The sequence below is a fragment of the Symphodus melops genome (genome assembly GCF_947650265.1).
Source record: "Symphodus melops genome assembly, chromosome: 4".
Taxonomy (NCBI): Eukaryota; Metazoa; Chordata; class Actinopteri; order Labriformes; family Labridae; genus Symphodus; species Symphodus melops.
Window position 1 is genome coordinate 28,456,047 of NC_136694.1, and position 17,945 is coordinate 28,473,991.

The 17,945-nt window shown below is 44.3% G+C and overlaps 1 protein-coding gene across 1 annotated transcript in view; it reads right to left on the bottom strand.

The window, feature by feature from the left end:
- Positions 1 to 2,998: 2,998 nt before the first annotated feature.
- The window catches only part of LOC306823106 (plasma membrane calcium-transporting ATPase 2-like), a gene marked incomplete at its 5' end in the record, with an annotated part of 49,365 nt that continues 34,418 nt past the window's right edge, over positions 2,999 to 17,945 (bottom strand). The window contains 3 exons of the mRNA XM_079342471.1: positions 2,999 to 6,687; positions 14,908 to 15,090; positions 16,868 to 16,975. Of these exons, the coding sequence (XP_079198597.1) occupies positions 6,442 to 6,687; positions 14,908 to 15,090; positions 16,868 to 16,975 (537 nt within the window). The 3' untranslated portion in view covers positions 2,999 to 6,441. The remainder of the gene's footprint in view (positions 6,688 to 14,907; positions 15,091 to 16,867; positions 16,976 to 17,945) is intronic.

Below are 17,945 nucleotides of genomic sequence, written 5' to 3' on the forward strand. Positions count from 1 at the left end.
AACTTTTTTTTAAACTGATCCTGATGAATAACGATATCTCAACTGAAGTGTCACATCAGCCAAAATAGTCGGTCCATTGTTGGGCTCTTACATGAACACAGACATAAGCAGATGGAAAACAAAACTCTGTTTTCCTTGTTTCCTCCTGAAAGTGACCAGCGGAGACAAACAGGAGGATAATGGATAATTGTGGGGATCGATGGATACTGATCGGTGAGATGACAACACCTGCAGAGCAGAAGCCTACCTGAACAACATGCTGAATGTTTCAGGTCTGTAAACTGTCATCGTCTCCCTCCTCCTCTCACTGCACAGATGAGTGGGTGATGATGAGTTCAGGAAACATCTGTAAATCTGAGTGTTAATTTCTGTGTTTGGTCGGGACAGGAGGATGGGGGGGAAAAAAAAAAAAAAAAAAGGTGGACAAGCAGACAGATCTGTTTGGTTTCAGGCTAAATAAGACGATGGATGGAATAAAATAAAAATCTTCATCTTTCATAAATCCATCCATCAGAAGTCACACAGTTTTAATTTCCTCAGTGTGTTTTCACCTCACAGTGCAAATACATGTAAGTGTGTGTGTGTGTGTGAGTGTTTGTAATGTTGCGTGTGTTTGGGGGGGCGTGTATTTGAGATTCATTTGGAAAAACAAGTCGACATTCGGGGGAGGTTTCATTCCATACTAAAACATGCAGAACACAGAACATTGAACACGTATACTGAACAGTTAAGTTTTATCCAAATGCAGTTTCTCTTCTTTTTTTTTTTTTTTTATCTCTTTTTCGCACAGAGTGGCTTTAGGCTACACAGAACACGACAGAACCAATCGCACCAGGTTGGACATATTGCTTTAAACCACCAAATGTTTGTATATATGTCATGCATGCCACATAGATGATATTATGTTTATACAAAAATAACACCAACGCCTATTACTGTGTATCATAGTAATTACAGAAAACAAATCTTTTTCAGTCTTTTTTGCAATGAAGTTCAAACCATATATATGTCTATGTACTTACATCTAATATATATATAAGATATATGCATATTAGATATAAATATATAGAGATAATGTATAAATATATAGATATATATGTTAAGTGGTTATGACTTTTCCAACTACTATTCCAGTTCGTTTGGACCATTTTTTAAATCATGATTCTTGAAGTGAATGCCGAGGTTCTCCGAAGAATTCCTTAAAAATCCGATGACAGGTGCTGTTTTCGAGAAAAAGGCGGCGCTCTGAAGAGGAAGCAGTCAAAAACGCAACAATGACGTGACAAGGGTAGGAAGGAAGTGAGTTCCTCGCCTTACGGAAGTCCTGTTTGGAAAACTGTGGCAAACGGAGATTCCTAAAACCCAGGTGAATCTTTTCAGTCTCATCCGGACTTTTATTTGTGAAACCAGAAGCACAAACGGGCCTGGAGCGTCTCTTCATGGCGAGGCTGTACTGTGCACCTGGCATGAGATTTGAGGGCAACCAGTCCAACCAGTCCAACAGACGACCGCCACAGCCACACCGAGGCTATGGCAAGAGCAGAGGGACAATCGTACCCAAGCAGGAGGAAGGTAAGGGGGGCATGTGGCAGCAGATTTTCTAACCAACTTGAGCAGAAGGAAGAAAAAAAAGGAAATCGACTTTGGCAGAACATTCTTAAAGCTTTTGCTGGGTGATGATTGGCTGATTGCCCTGTTTCCCGTCACGGACACAGACAGCAGGTACACTTCATTCACTTATATGACAATATTTACATTTGTACTGACTGGAGGAGCGCAGGTGTTTCTTGTCAATTCATTCGACAAGACAAAGAGGAAAAGCGTCATCATGTGTTTCATTCACAGCTAACGAACACCCCGCAGGAAGAGGACGTGATGTCACAAGCGCTTTAACAGTCCTGCTCTCTTCCCAAAAAGTGTTCTTTTAAGTTTATAGTTGGTACAAAATGGCAATGACGTCTTACAGCTGCATGTCCCTCGCCTGGCTCCGCCTCCTTTTATTCTTGATCTTCCACTGAATTAAAGATTAAGATTATAGCTAAATAAAATGCGGCTTCCTTATTTGGTTAACAAAAGCTTCAAAGCTTCCAGGGCTGACCCGAGCCTGACGAGGGACCCGAATTTGGGCACGACAACCCACCAAGCCCCCTGACCCCCCCCCCCCCCCAGTGTCCAAAATAGTTACAAAACAAAAACATCTTTAAAAAAACAAACAAACCTGTGGACAGCTGTTTAGGTTCATAAAAATGCCTAAAATGTATTTTCAATGTATTTTCTTTAAATACTAAAATTCTAATGAATGAGTTTTCATTGGCTCTGAAAAAAGATGTTTTTATTGGTCCTGTAGTTTGACCACCAAATGGACTTATCCTCTGGGTTTAAAAGGTGATACCAATGATTAAGTATAATAAAAAAAGTATTAACATATTTAAAATCTGTACGTCTTAATCGTTTGATTTTCTTCAATACATCACCATTGGTAATTCATAAATTAAGATCCCAATTGGAGGGAAATCGACATAAAGCAGGAGGTCCAATTTTGTATATATAGTATAGTCTCAGGCTTTGGATCAATCTTTCAAGGAGATCCAATCATCCTTTAATAATTTCACTGGGTCGTAAAGGTCACCAGGTCTTTTGGGTTCGAGCCGACAAACTTTATCGAGCTCAGGAAAATATTTGAATTCTGATTGATCTTTGACTTCCTGTCTTGGTGTCATAAAGCAACTCACGGGTTTCATTTATGACTCGGGCCAGCTCTGCTTTGGTCCTAAAGTGACTTTTTCCATTTAGGGTCCATCTGAGGGATCAGACATTTTTTCTGGACTTGGGCAGACACGCCCCTTAAAAAAAAGGAGGCGGAGCCTGAGTCGGGAACACAGCTTCGATCCTCTTTAAAGTCACCAGCTCTGACATCAGTCAGTTAGAAAAACAGAATCATTCCACTCATTCAAAGAAAATCAGTCGTAGAAGCTTCAAAAGTACAGAAACAAAGATATCCAGAGGTTGGATAAATAATTATACACTCCCATTTAATGTTCGATACAGTTAGCTGTATTCACGTTGCATTGGCTGAACTCTACTGGAGTCGGATAACTTCAAAATCACATCGCCTGTAGTGTATCACAACATTTTAGATAAAGTGAATATACTCATTTGAAGGGGGGAGGGGGGGGGGGGGCTGGCTGATGAGAATAAAATTGTTAGGATTCCAATTGAACGGCCGACAGGAAGTAAACAAGTCACTGCAGGTTTCTGAGCCCTAACATTAGGTGACGACACACGTGGCATAAATATTTAGAGAGCTGTAAAAAGACAGAGTCCACGTTAGATTAATCTCATTCATGTACTGTACTGTCACCAAACTTTTCTGCCTATACATATATATTCATATATCTCCAAAATATTAAAAAGTACTTAATATAAAAATACAGAAGAATTGTAAAAAATGAGCAAAACATTGAATTTTATATGAAAACCATGCAAGAAAGATTCCCCATTTAGTTAAATAGTAACTCTAAGATTCAGGAAAGCAAGGGAATGAAAGGGAAGTGGTCGGATGAGAGAAGCGCAGGCGAACTGCCACCCACTTGCTTTTCATGTAAACATTGTAGAGGTCCTTTAAACTTGGTTCGGCAGTGACGACTGAAGATTTTCTCCTTGCTTTTTTTTTTTTTTTTTTTTTGGTCGTGTTTGGAGTAAAGGGCCAGGGGGACGAGGAAGGGGAAGGTTGGGGGTTTGGGAAAAGTCCAAAAGGAAACCTTGATAACAATGAGATAAAAAACAATACAGACAACCTATAAAATATGGCTCTGAGTTACATAGAAAAAGCTCATCAGAGGGGAGAGGAAGAACCTAGCTGTGACGAGAAAGTTGGAAATATGGCAGTAGTAGCACATTACTTCAATAACGTGTCCTAGTTCAAAGATAGCTTGATGGCTGCTAGTTGGACTAAGAGGGGATTAGACGCATCACTGCCTCTGATTGGTCGATGATTCCTTCTTCTTTTAAGACAGTAATCTGTGGACAACGGCAGGCAGGAAGTACCGAGTGTCAGCACTGACACACGGTGGGTTTTACTCTACAGGCCGACTGGTGTCATCATCATCAGTCTCCCATGAACCTCAGCGTGGCCGCCACGCCGACGACTGTTAATCAATCACAGCAGATCGGCGAGGGATGATGATGATGATTTCACACCCTTCTCCTCTGCCGGCTGTGCAATGTCACTGATTTGAGTTACTGTTCCTGAAACTCTCGACAAATACAGGAACTTGGTACTAAGATGTCTGAAAACACAGAGAGACGGTCCAGAAACAGTTCAGAGATCCTTTAACTTCCCCCCCTTTTTTCTGGAACTGAAGATCTTGCATTGTGACCCAGAACAGACTTGTCAATAGTTAGATCATCTAGTCGTCTAGTTTTAGGAAATTACAGAACACATGAAGACAACCAAAAAGCTGCAATATGGCACGTTGACGATTGGAGTTGCTGTGGTTGGTGAAACCTAAGACAACCGCTCGACTAGTTCACGCTGGAAAGAGATAATTGAAGTGGTCAACATGCCTCACTTCATTCTGGACCTTTTTCTTGCTGCATTGATTATATACTTTCACAGACCCGAGTTTTGGGATGTTTCTGAGGAGGTGATAGGAAAGTGGGGGCGACCTTTGAAAATGAAGAACATCCTTCAACAAGGATTTCTATTTTGGCAGTAATGTTTATTTTCTGTTCTGACAGTAAACGAGAGCTCAGCCCGAATGGATCTTTCTTTGTCGCTGTGAGGGTCCACTGGATGCAGAATTGGTCGACTGTAATGTCATTACAGCGGGGCAGTGATTCGCGATGGGGGGTCTCACCTCACAGTGTCATGGTCACATGTGGTCCAATATTTGATTGGTGTAACAACTACACGTCTGAAACAAGGTAGAGGGAAGAGAAGGAAGTGATGCTGGGGAGTTGGTCATGGGTGTCCTTGATGCACTAAAATGATTAACCCCTTAGATACCAGGGGAGTGTTTCGGGTGAGGAACGTCGATGAATTGAAACCAATCAATCTGCTGTTGTTGACGCAAAGATGGGCCAAGATCAGGCTGGTCCAGAATGGGGCGGATCCACTATCTGTCCACTATTGTGGCCTCATTTCATCAGCGCTGCCTCGGCTGGGACAACCGCAAGAGAGGTATCAAGTGAAAGAACCCGACTTTCCCCCCGATGGGAGCTGGGATTGGCTCTTTGCTTTGAGAAGGAACCTTACTTTAGTTTTCTCAACATGATTTGCGTATTGACAAGTCTGATCTCGTCCTGTTGTGCAAACAGGAAGTTCATTCCGGCATTCAGGAAGTTGACAAGAGCTCTGAACGGAAGCTGCTGCAGACTGACGTAACACACGGTTGTCTAAACAGAATCGCAAATATTCATTCCAATGTTATCATGCGAATCAACACGAACGAAACATAACATGCACTCTATAAGAGAAGGAGGAGGAGGAGGGGGGGGAAACGTGAAGCACACTCCTGTTTCCTCTCAACGTTGTGGACTTACAGGGGGGGGGGGGGGGGGGGGGGGGGCCGAGAGGACCAGAACCCCCCGACTCAGGTGAGATGAGCAGAGAGCGAGCCTTCTCTGGACGCCGTAATGTTAAGATATATTTATGTGCAGTTGACATTCTGTCCTTCCACATGCAACACAGCAGCGAAAGAAAAAGTGACACGTACAGACACGATAAAGGGAAGAACATTATTTTAACAGTTGAACCTTGCAGACTGTAGTGTCACACTCACAGGACATTCTCGGGAGTTTCAATCAACGATTGTAGGAGGTTAAAAAAAAAAAAAAAAAAAAAAGAGACAAAAATAAAAGATTACATTTTTGCATTTGCCTAAAAATGTTCTGATCACCAAACCCGGCCGTTAGCTGTGTAGAAGAGCAAAAGCGTATGTACATGAGAATCACTGCACTCTTTAGAAAAGTTCGGTGCCGTTTTTGAGAAGCGTTACGCAGGAATGAAAGCGAGTACAGAACACGACATGCTGCTGAGAGTCCCGCAAGAAAAAAAGAAAAAAAAAAAAAGAAGAAGATTGAAACCAACACAGTTTAAAAACTTTTCTTTAAAAGGGATCATCAAGTAAAAAATGAACATGAATGGACGAGGACAGGCCTTCCCACAGTGGAGACTCTGGACTCCACCCTCTGCTGATACATGTATGGTGGTGGTGGAGGGACAAACTTACAGGCTGAACGACGCCACAGTCAGTATGCAAGACACAATGTGGCAGCGATGATTGGGGGAGGGGGGGACGGGGGGGACGGGGACATTGTGAAGCATGTGTGTGCGTGCAGGATGACGGGATGAACAGAGTGAAGACTTTCCTCCTTGGTGCAACAGTTCGGTTGGTGGGATGACACATGATGCTGAAGGGAGGAAGAGGAGAGAGGAGCTCAGATCGATAACTCGCGTCTGCAGGGGAAGGTGCTCGGCGGCTCTCCTCCTCCTCCTCCTCCCGCCCCGGAGGAGGGGCTTGGCAGGGGGTCGATCTCGTCTCCGGTCTCCTCGATGGGCGGGATGCGAGCCTCCTCCTCGGACAGCGGGACAAACTCGGGATGGGCCATGAAGCTGTGGATGGAGCTACGGGACTCTGGGCTAGTCGGGTACAAGGTGCTACGGAACGCGTTCACCACCTTAATCTGAAACCAGAACAGAAAAAGAAACGTCAGGTGACTGGCAGACGAACAGACCAGAATCCATTCATGAAAACGTGACGTCAAACGGGCAGCAGGGGCTGATGGGACACATGGTGGTCGTGTGTCTGAATACAGGCAAGGAGGTGCAAAACCACAAAACGACAAGTGATGCAGGTCGGCTTGATGAGAAAACTGATGTCCACAAAAAATGATATTGCAATGCACGATGAGGAACTGCAACAAAAAAATCAACAAGCAGCAAACAAATTTTTTATTTTTTTTTGGGGTGGGGGGGGGGGTGGGGTCACATCGTGCAAACAAACACGTCACATTAGGGGTATTTGATAGACTGACTTTCATTTGATGGGAGGGTCATTCAAACAATAACCAAAACTCTAAACCTTACCCCTGAACATGAATCGAATAAATTCCTTTAAAATAAACTCCAACAATCAGTATTTTTGCTGATGTGTCCAATAAACAAGTCATAAGTCTGAGGCCCTGAAAGTCACCCACACGCGGGTCTTAACTATCCTAACTATCCTTCATTTTAATATTCCAATACCACACCAACGTGTCCAAAGGTTGTGAAGAGCTGACCTTTAACCTTTATGAGACCGCCGAAGACGTGATTCTGAACCCTTAATCGACTGCACTTGTTCCTCGCCTGAGGCTTTAGCAGCTTCCAATGTTTTTGAATCAAAAGTTTGGATCGTCGCTGCCAAGTTCAGTCCTCAAAAGCACAACCGAGGTCATTAACGTGATCTTAGGACTGAAGTCCTGGCGAGAAGAGTTTCTCAAAAAGAGTGACAAATCATAAAAAATGCAATCTGTCTGAAGCAGCTGGTAGCTGCTGGTGAAGGGTTAAGGTGTGAAGCCTCGGTGGATTTCATCACCCCTGCGGCGGTTTCCAGGGCAGCCTCGGGCTGCATCAACACAGACGGAGAAACTGTCTGGGATGGATTGTTGTACGAAATCGATTTTGATAACGACGAGACGAGTCCTCGAATCTGTGTCTGTTGGGAAGGAGAGGTGCTGCCGGCTGGCAGGTAAGACTACTTGAACACTGGAGGAAGAACTAACTAATTATCCGTCCGATATTTTAGCTTTATTTTCATGTCTAACTTTCAGAAGGGCTGAGAGGCCGACCTGCCAGAGTAACAACGAGGACGATGAAGTGTGTCGAGCCATGGACGGAGTTTCTAGCATTATAGCAAAAAAAAAAAAAAAAAAAAAGAAATTATATAAGTTCAAGTGTAGGTTAAAATGTTTATATTTAAAACGAAACATCTTTTGTCCTTATGAAAGCAGGAAGTCTGTGTCCCCACAAACAATCACCCTTAAAGGAACAAAGTGCGACTTTTTGATCCACAAGATGTCGCCGTTGAGCTTCGGCATAAAAAACAAATCGGCGATCCAAAAACGCAGCGAGTATGTTGTTCTTCTTTTCTCTTGTCCTCAACTTTAAACAGCTTTTCATTTACACTCAAGGAGGAGGAGGAGCTGTGACGTAAACACGGCTCCGACAACAACACGACCAGCGGGACCCCGAGCGTCTCACTCATCGGAGACTTTTACATGTTGCACATTGTTTAATTAAAAGTTAGAAAGCTTCAAATATTTAAATAATAAAATAAATAAAATAATAATAATAAATATAATATTAAACATAAATAATAATAATAATAATAATAATTATATATATATATATATATATATATATATATATATATATATATAAATAAATAATAATAAATAATAATAATAAAATTAAATAAAAATAATTTTTGGTCAGTTTGGTCACAACATGAAATCTTAAAGTAGATCCTTTCTATTGTTGACAGGATGCTGAGGTGGAAATTCGTAAAGAAAATGAACATTAAAATATTTTGATTTATAACAAAAAAGAAAAAAAAAAAAAGTCTATAAATAATAAAAACAATACTTGACATGCATGAAAAATGTGACCTGTACAGGCTCTGGGATTCTGCCTCCTGCCTTTACAAACCGTTAATTCATCCGTCATGGTGTTGGCAGTGAGAAATGTTCAAACGATATGCTGCCCCAGTAAACAACACACACACACACACACACACACACACAGACACACTGGGGAAGACAACAAACACGCACACACTTCAGTATTTATAATCACATTCAGAGCGGACTCGTATTGTCCTCTCGCTGCTCTCTTCTCTCTGCCTTAAGTCATTTTCTCTGTCATGAATCCACGGAGGCTGCAGCTGATCACACTGATTTATACGCACCAGCAGACACTCTTCATCATAATTAATAACCCTGCAGTTCAAAGCTCTCTATTACTGAACCACAGGAGAGCTGCAGGCTGAGCACTGCAGCTTAGAGCATACATGTTACCACTGCACACACACACACACACACACTCACACACATGCTCAAGTTAAAAAAGCTCTTGGCTTTTAAACCATGAGAGACTTGCTGAGCCTGACAGATTTAACCCTTCTCAGGATTAACCCATAAAATTATCTCGCTGCCCAGGCTGTCGCCTCAGAGAAAGACGAAGAGAGGAGAAAAAAAAACAACAAAGAAACTAGAACAGGGATTTTTTTTACCCCCCCTCGCCCTCCCCCCTCTACGTCATGAATCCGAACGATCTGCAGCTTCGTTCTCGTGGTCGGCCCACAGTTGTGATCTGTCATCGACTCGTCAGGCAGAAAGTCACACAAGGGTTAATAGATGCGTGTTACGAGTTTAAATCTCCACAACATGCAGGAGGGGAAGCAGCAGCAGCAGCGGGCCGGGTGAAAATGATGAAAGGTATTAAAGCGAGGAAGAGAAAGGATGGAAGGAAAGCTGCAGTAGAGGAAGGTGAACAAACGTGAGAAGGTCACCGGTTGTCTGCACATAAAAGGTGTTTTTAGTTCAAGAAGAAAGTCGGATTTATTTTCATTTTAGTACAAAAGTAGAAAAACTAACTATAAACTATTAAAATTATCTGACTTTAAGTCTCTTTTTTTCATTTTCAAACAGCTACGTTTGAGTTTTGGGAATATTTTGTAAAACATATTTGTGTGAATTAAGAAAAAAGCTCCATGTTTTGTTTTTGTGATGGAGCCATTCTCGCCGTTTCCTCCTGCTTTCCTCACGCTAGGCAAGGCTAAGCTAGGCTAGGCGAGGCTAGGCTAAGCTAGACTAAGCGAGACGAGGCTAGGCGAGACTAGGCTAAGCTAGGCTAGACGAGGCTAGGCTAAACTAGGCTACGCTAGGCTAACCAACGTTGACTCAGAAAGAAAGACGATGAACTGCATCTTTCAACATCTTCTGACTCAACATCTCTACTTCTGATTATGGTCTGTTAATTCTTTTTAATAACTTTATTAGCACACTTTTGTTACTGCTTCATATTTGGAGATTTCCAATGAAAGGTTTTAGCTCTTGCCAAACGGTTGTTTTTAATTTTATAAAGCTAAATAAGTGAATGTTGAACTTGGACAGCAGTCACAGGTGATCCAGCTTTTATAGATAGCTATGACGCTGTACCGGCCAGTTGTTGAAAATGATGTGCAGACGAGCTGATGGCAGAAACAGTATGAAGGTTTTTAAGAGTCATGCAGAGTTCAGTGTTTCATGCATTTCAAACAGAGAAACAAAGAGAGTCCAGCCGTGTGAGGCGTGGCGTTTAGCTGGCCTCAGGTCACGACTCACTGCCTGCAGTGGAGGAGGAAGCAGCGGCAGCAGGGGGCGGAGCCCCAGCCGAGTTGGTGAGAGAGGAGGAGGAGCTAAGCCCTACGTGGGTGGGGCTAGAGAGAGTTTTGGCGGCAGTGGTGTCATTGTGCTGGCTGACGACGGACGGCTGGCGGCGCAGGGCACCGGGCACCGCCGCCTGGCCCGTCTGGAAGGTATAGACCACATCCATCTGAAGGAAGGACAGCCACAGTGTTAGAGAGCAGAGAGGCAGAGCGAGACGACAGGAGAGGGAGACACCTGGTCAGAGGGTCAAGACAGGTAAGTGGTAAACTTAGACAGCTTGGATTTTGAAGATCAGATATTTCACAGTTCAAGTGAAGCACAAACAGAGAGAGAGAGAGAGAGAGAGAGAGAGAGAGAGAGAGAGAGAGAGAGAGAGAGAGAGAGCCTGAGAGTGAACATTAGCTGCTGTTTAAGAGATGAAACAGAACAGAGGTGACGTGTCAACAATCTATCAGATGTTTGTAATAAAGAAAATAATAGAAGTATGGCGACCATGTTTCCCTCGGCTGTTTATCTTTTCAACACAAAGGAACAACTCGACTCCTCAAAGCTTTGTTGGTCTATAAAAACAGGTGGCGGCTTGTTGTCTCTGATTAAAAATGAAACAAGTTATGATTCACAACCGTTTGTACAACTTTAGGCTTCATTCTTAGTCTGTAAAATCTTTTCTGGGATTAATTGGTGGACGTTACGGAAGCCCAGAGAGGACATTTTTCATTTCTTGAGGTTTCCACTTATTTTTTTGGCCTTTTTGCCTTTATTGATAGGACAGTGGATAGAGTCGGAAACAGGGAGAGAGTGGGGAGAGACATGCGGGAAAGTGGCCACAGGCCGGACGCGAACCCGGGCCGCCCACGCGAGGAGCAAAGCCTCGCAACATGGTGCGCGCGCTGCCGCTGCGCTATCGGCGCCACCAAGGTCTCCACTTATTCATCTCAAGAAAACTAAAGTTGGTCACGGCTTCATTTGAGTCATTTTCACCAGATAAAGAAGTCGATATCTCATCGACTCGATACGGAAAAAACGTTACGGGTGGATGTCCGCTTTGGGCTTCCGTAGAACGGGCTGCTGTTACTGTTAAGATTTTTGCAGCGATCGCATGTTTCTCCAGGTGTTTCTACAAGATGGAGACGATATATTTCACCTTTAAATTTAATAAATAATGTTTTGAAAAGTGCTGAAGCTGAGTAATGTGTGTTTCATGGACAAAGATAACACGTCTTTTTGAAGGAGGACGAGGTAAAACGGCATCGATCCGTTCTGCAGCGAGAAACATATTCACGTCGATAGACAGGAAGTAGACGAGAGAGAGAGAGAGAGAGAGAGAGAGAGAGAGAGAGAGAGAGAGGGAGGAAAACGAGCATAAAGAAAGTGAAAGCTGTCGTTTAGCGTGAACGACAAAATGTGAGCGTCCAGAAGCAGCTCTGTCAGAAGAGAGAGAGAGAGAGAGAGAGAGCGAGCGATGAATTCAGGGGCTGAAAGCTCTCATCGAGGACGGAGACGAGAACATGCGTCTCTCCGAGTGGCTGATAAAGTTTCGTCAGCGAGGTGCTGCTTGTACCAATTATTCCCCCACTGTGTTTGACTGGCGAGGCGTCGAGCGGCACATCGCTGCCCACCAGGATTAGAGAGGAGGAGGACAGGAAGAGGAGCGTGGAGAGATAAGAACCTAATTAGCTTGCAGCCTTTTTCAGTGCCCCCCCCCCCCCCCCGTCCCAAGAGGACGACAGACTGATATTCAGATACGCAGACATGAACGAGCGAGGAGAGAGCGTCCTCGCCACTGTTCGGCGTGTCGGATGGCTGAAGACACAGATGAGGGCGAGGGCTTTATTTCTCTTCCTCTTTGCATCACTTCCTGCTTTCACCACGTTTCTGCAGCTTCATGGAGAGGATTTTTTTTTTAAGCATCAGAATCAGAGCTGTCAAACTCTGCACACGCACGTCCGCTCAGGAGCTCCTCATCTACCAAATCAGCAGATATTTAAGGCGGAGTTGAAGCTAATAAAGCAAACAAGGCGTTCTTCCTTTTTTTTAAATTGCAGGAAATAAGATGATATCCAGCAGACCAATCACAGGGCTCGCAATCTGCGTAGAAACATTTTTATAGAGTATCGAAGAACAGCAGCATCGACTCTCTTCTAGCTCAGGGTTTGGTCACCACCTCCTCCCGATGAATCATCGTCTCTTCACAAAGTCAGGGTCGGCTGATAAAAGGCTTTAAAGAGTGAAGACAGGCCGAACTGCAAACGACCTTTTTCTGACGTGGATCCACAATGGAGCTGGATCACACGCGGCTGTTTATCAAATTGGAATAATATCAGCATATTTCAGTAAAATTTCCCGTTTCTTGCCTTCCAAGTGTTTAATGGCTTTGAGCTGAAGAACAGCTGACGTCTGCTGCAGCTGATAACAGGAACGTTTGATACAGGCAAAAAAACAACAAAAACAGCCGATTTAAATTAAAACGTAAAAAAAAAAAAAAAAAAAAAAAAATCTGATTTCTGGAGCTTTAAAGTGAAGTTTGATGTTTTTTTGTGGAAAGGACAAACATTTGGAAAACTATATAATATGTCGTCGCTCTCCAGACTTTTCCGAGAGTGAAAGGTTCGTCAGGAAGCTTCAGCGGAGGTCAAACGGAGGAAGTGAAGAGGACTCAGCAGGCGACAGATAAAGTTATTAATAATTCAGAAGTGGTTACCCTGCAGCAACAATAACAACAAGTTAGTGCACTGCTGAGAGGACAGACCTGACCTCTGTGTGTGTGTGTGTGTGTGTGTGTGTGTGTGTGGGAGAGCAGAGCCTTGGCTGCTGTTACTGCAGGTGGGTGTTAGCATCGAGGCTAATGAACCCCATAGGGACTGAATGGGGACTGCCTGTGGACATGCTAACGCTCAGTAAGAGCTGATCTATGCTGTAGGAGGATAACACACACACACACACACACACACACACACACACACACACACACACACACACACACACACACACACACACACACACACACACACACACACACACACACACACACACACACACACACACACACACACACACACACACACACACACACACACACACACACACACACACACACACACACACAGAGTATGAAGTCCCAGACTGTGCGATGAGTCACAGGGGAAGGCGGGGCTTTGAAGGCGCTGCTGTTTGCTTCCAACACCGACTGACTGAAACGTTAAAATATCCAACGAGCTTTTTTTTTGTCCTACGCTGGATGCCGTCTTTAATTTAGCCTTTTAATAAAGTCATTCTGTTGTGCCGCTCTGCAGCAGAGTGTGAAATTAACTCCTGTGTGTGTGTGTGTGTGTGTGTGTGTTTAAAAGCCTGTGTTAACGTCCACACACTCGGCTCAGGTTTGATTTGTCCTCGACACAAACACGCAGCTGAAAATGTTGAACACGGAGGACAGATTTGAGTCCTTCCCTGACTTCATGTCTCTCACCGTTGCACCTGAAACGCAGAGCTGGTACTTTTGCTGAATGTCTTATTTTTCCAGATTTGATCCCCGCGCTGAGATATTCATAAACCTCCTCTTCACTCGCTGTGAGGGGATTCACAGAGCGCTGCTGCTGCTCAACAGGGGGGGGGGGGGGCTCAAAGTTAAAAACTACACCGCAGAAAAAAAAAAAAAATAATCTAACTTATTCAATCCCACCGAAGAGATGAACTTAATAAATCATCAGTGTTTCCTGCGTCCTCCTCAGGTGAACAAACAGTTCTGACTTTGACTTGATCGAAGGTTTTACAATATTTAAAAAGGAAGAGACGAGTTGTTCCTCTCTTTATTCTGTGTAACTTCTAACCTCGTACGTTACGTCCTGTACTTCTTTTGTCTCATTAGTGCCGACTCAGATTTAACACAGAGACTCTTTTTTTTTTACTGTCTGTGTTTCACTCAGGGATTCAATCCTGAACGTCGGCGTAAAGCAGAAGTGAAGAGCGCCTGCAGCCGCGTTGCTCACGGGCGGGGCGGCCCGGGTTTGAATCATTCCCCTCTCTCTCTCTCTCTCTCTCTCTCTATCCACGGTCCGATCTCTAAAACCAAACACTGACATACGAGTGCATGTGACGGGCAGCTGCAGCTCAAAGTGAAGAGCACATGAAAAGTCCACTCCTGACACTCCTGACAAACTTTCACTGCAGCTCCAACAAGCTGTCAGAAATGTTTTTTTTGTTTTTGTTTTCCTGAAACATTTCTGCTGCGACACTTTGTCTCTGCTCTCAGCTTCCTTTTTGCTTCCTCTCATCGTTATTTGATGGTCGTGGAGTGCAGCGGCGTTTGTTCTGCAGACGACAGTGATGTGAAATCTGAAAAGCTTCTGATGGTTAAAACAACGATTCACAACAACAACAACGACATCTTCTCTGCGGACTTCCTGCAGCTCACAGGAGAGAACAGGTTTAGTAAATCAGCCTGGTGTCAGATAAACAAAGAGTCAACATGAAGTCTGCAGAGCGGCGTGTTCGTACCTGCGTCTGGATGCGGTTCAGACCTCTGAACCACAGGATCTGGCCTCTCCTCAGCTCCATCTCGGCGTGGTCGATCTCATCGGCGCCCTCCGTCAGCTCCTCCTCGTGGATGTCCTCCTTCGTTGTGCCGTGACCCGCCTCCATCAGGAACTTCAGGTGGTGCGTGGGGATGGCCGAGATCAGCTGATAAAGACGGAAAAAATTAAGTCGTGTGTTAAGTCGTTGAATCAGGTTACCGTGACAACCGTTTGGAGCTTTCTCGCTCCATGTCCTATTGTTTACGGTGAAGAAGGCAGAACAAACACCTAGCTGTGGGAGTGTCACCCACCTGGGGGAGGGGCTACTGCCCTTTGTGATGTCATGAAGGGAAAATCTCCTGACCTTTAAATATTCGGGGATGTTTGCCATCATAAAAGATTAAAATTTCACCTTTTTCCTGCAAAATAAAAACAACCCCCCCCTCCTTTTTTTTTGGGTCTTTTATTTTCTTAAATGAAAAAAAAAACCCTTCACTTGCTCATGACAGGTGTGTGGGAGACGGGAAGAATTTGCACGCCATCTCGCTTGCAAAAATATTCTCATTGGCTGTCAGTGTTTTGACACTGCTGGAACTTGCTTCTCTCTGATGAAACTCTTTCACCACAACGCTGCCAATAAAATGTGTTTCTGTAAGTTAGCCAGCGTCGCACGACTCGGCTTGCACGGCCTCTTTTTATCGCCAAAAATCTCAACACTCGCAGAGATCTTCTTTTATGCTGCCATTGATCTTAATGTTACCTTTCATTAATTAGACGGACGAGGAGAAGCCGCTTCGAGAGGAACAAAAAACACAGAGCAGCAGCTTTGATTTTGATGAGTCATGTTTGTGCCTGAGTTCAAACTGCTGCCACTCCTCAGCTTCCTACTGGCTCAACTTCACCGTCAACCCGAGAGAAGCTGGAAGAGGTCAAATCGACCCGTTACGGCTTCATACTACAGGAGAGCCGGAGTCATGTGACATGTGATCATCTCTGTCACATGACTCCTCCTCAGACATCAGAAGGCGTTTGGAAGCAGCTTCCTCTTCGCTCTCACATTCGATCACCTGTTTTAAATGTCGAGGAGGAGATTTTGTTTTTTTGTCGTGAAGTCCAAAGCAGCTCTTCCTCTTCTCATAGTGATGATGATGATGATGATGATGATGACCTACTTTATGTTCTTAATAAAGAAAGGCAGATTAGAAGTGTTGTTGATTCTCCCGGTGACGCAGCGAGCCTCCTGCTGCTCTTCACATTTTTATACATCTGTCACTTCGTCGCCGTTTGAAACAGAACTGAGATTAGCCTGTTTCTGTCAGAGCGTGTCCTCAACCTGAACCCACAACGCTGCTGACGTCTGTGTGTGTGTGAGTGTGTGTGTGTGTGTGTGTGTGTGTGTGTGTGTGTGTGTGTGTGTGTTAACAGGATGATGCATTTTATGTAAGTTTGACTCTGTGTGTGTGTGTTGTGTGTGTGTGTGTGTGTGTGTGTGTCAGGATCCTGCATTTGATGTCAGTGTGTGTGAGGTATTTTATAAATGTGCATGTGTGTGTGTGTGTGTGTGTGTGTGTGCATGTTAGCAAACATGCATTCGATTGTGTGCGGCTGTATCTTATATGTGTGTGTATTTTTATGTATGCGTGTGTGTATATAAGAATGTCCATTGAAATAGAGTTTTAATTATGTGTGTGTGTGTGTGTGTTTAGCAGATTCATGCGTGTGCGTGTGTGTGTGTGTGTGTGTGTGTGTGTGTGTGTAAACAGGGGTCGCGCTGGTTTCATCTGCTGAGCTCATTACCATGGCGATCGTAGTGATGGCAACACTGCAGCAGCTGAGTGTGACAGACAACGTCCACAAACCTCTTCATCGTCCTCACTTTGTTCACTTCCTGCTCCGACACACACACACACACACACACACACGGTTCTAGTCCTCGGTCTTACCTGTCCCCACAGCAGCTCGCCAACGCCGATGAACACGCACCACAGCCACTGGTCGATGGTCAGAGCCGTGCAGGAGAACGGCTTCCCTCCGAACTGAACGATGATGATCTGAGGAGGAAATCAAACGGGACACTTTGAAAAAACCAAACGCAGACTGAGCTGATTCTCGTATCTGAACTTCACCCTGGTGTGAAAACACTTTAATCTAATTAAACTCAATCAAAGACATCCTGCTGCCGCCTCACACAGCGTTTAATACGCCGCTGAAAATAGTCCCCAGCTTCTACATTTGAGTAAAGTTTGTTAAAAACTACATCAACCAGCTGCTTCAGGAAATAACTGACTCATATTAACAAAGTGTTTCATGAAGAGGCAGCAAACATGAAGCTGGTGATGAATAATCGCCGCTCTGTTGTTATTAAAGCCGACGTTTATGAAGCTCCTGCCTGGAATTTATTTCAACTCTAATTTCCCAAATTTCTTGTTAAACTTCCTTTCAGGGAATGTTTGCCAAATAATGGGAAAAAAAACCCCAACGAGTTTTGTCGATTTTTTTTTTTACTGCCAGTCAAAGACTTTATAACCGTTCTGCCTCTGACAGTCGGCGCCGTCTGGGTTTATATCAGCTCGCCTCTCTGGACACGGGCGCTCCCAGGATCTGATGGGGCCCTGGGCAAACACTCATGGGGGGCCCCTCAAACCTGCGTCCTCTCATTATTTTCACAGAGTGCTGTCAGATGGGGCCCATCAGGGGGGTTTCCTAAAAATCTGCACAGTTTGAGTCAATGCTGTGGTTTAAAGTTTATCAGGGGCCCCATACTGGTCTGGGGGCCCCATACTGGTCTGGAGGGCCCCCAAGCAGCGCTTCTGTCTCTGGATGCAGATGGACCTCTGTCCGTACTTAACGCTAAAGATGACGAAGCAATTTATTTAAAAACGTCAAATCTGCTTAAATCAACTCTGAGTTGACTGAAGTGGAGACGGACGAGCGACGCCGACCCCGAGCGGGGGGGAGAGAGAGAGAGAGAGAGAGAGAGAGAGAGAGCACAGCAGCTTGTACAGCAGCTTTCAGTCCCTG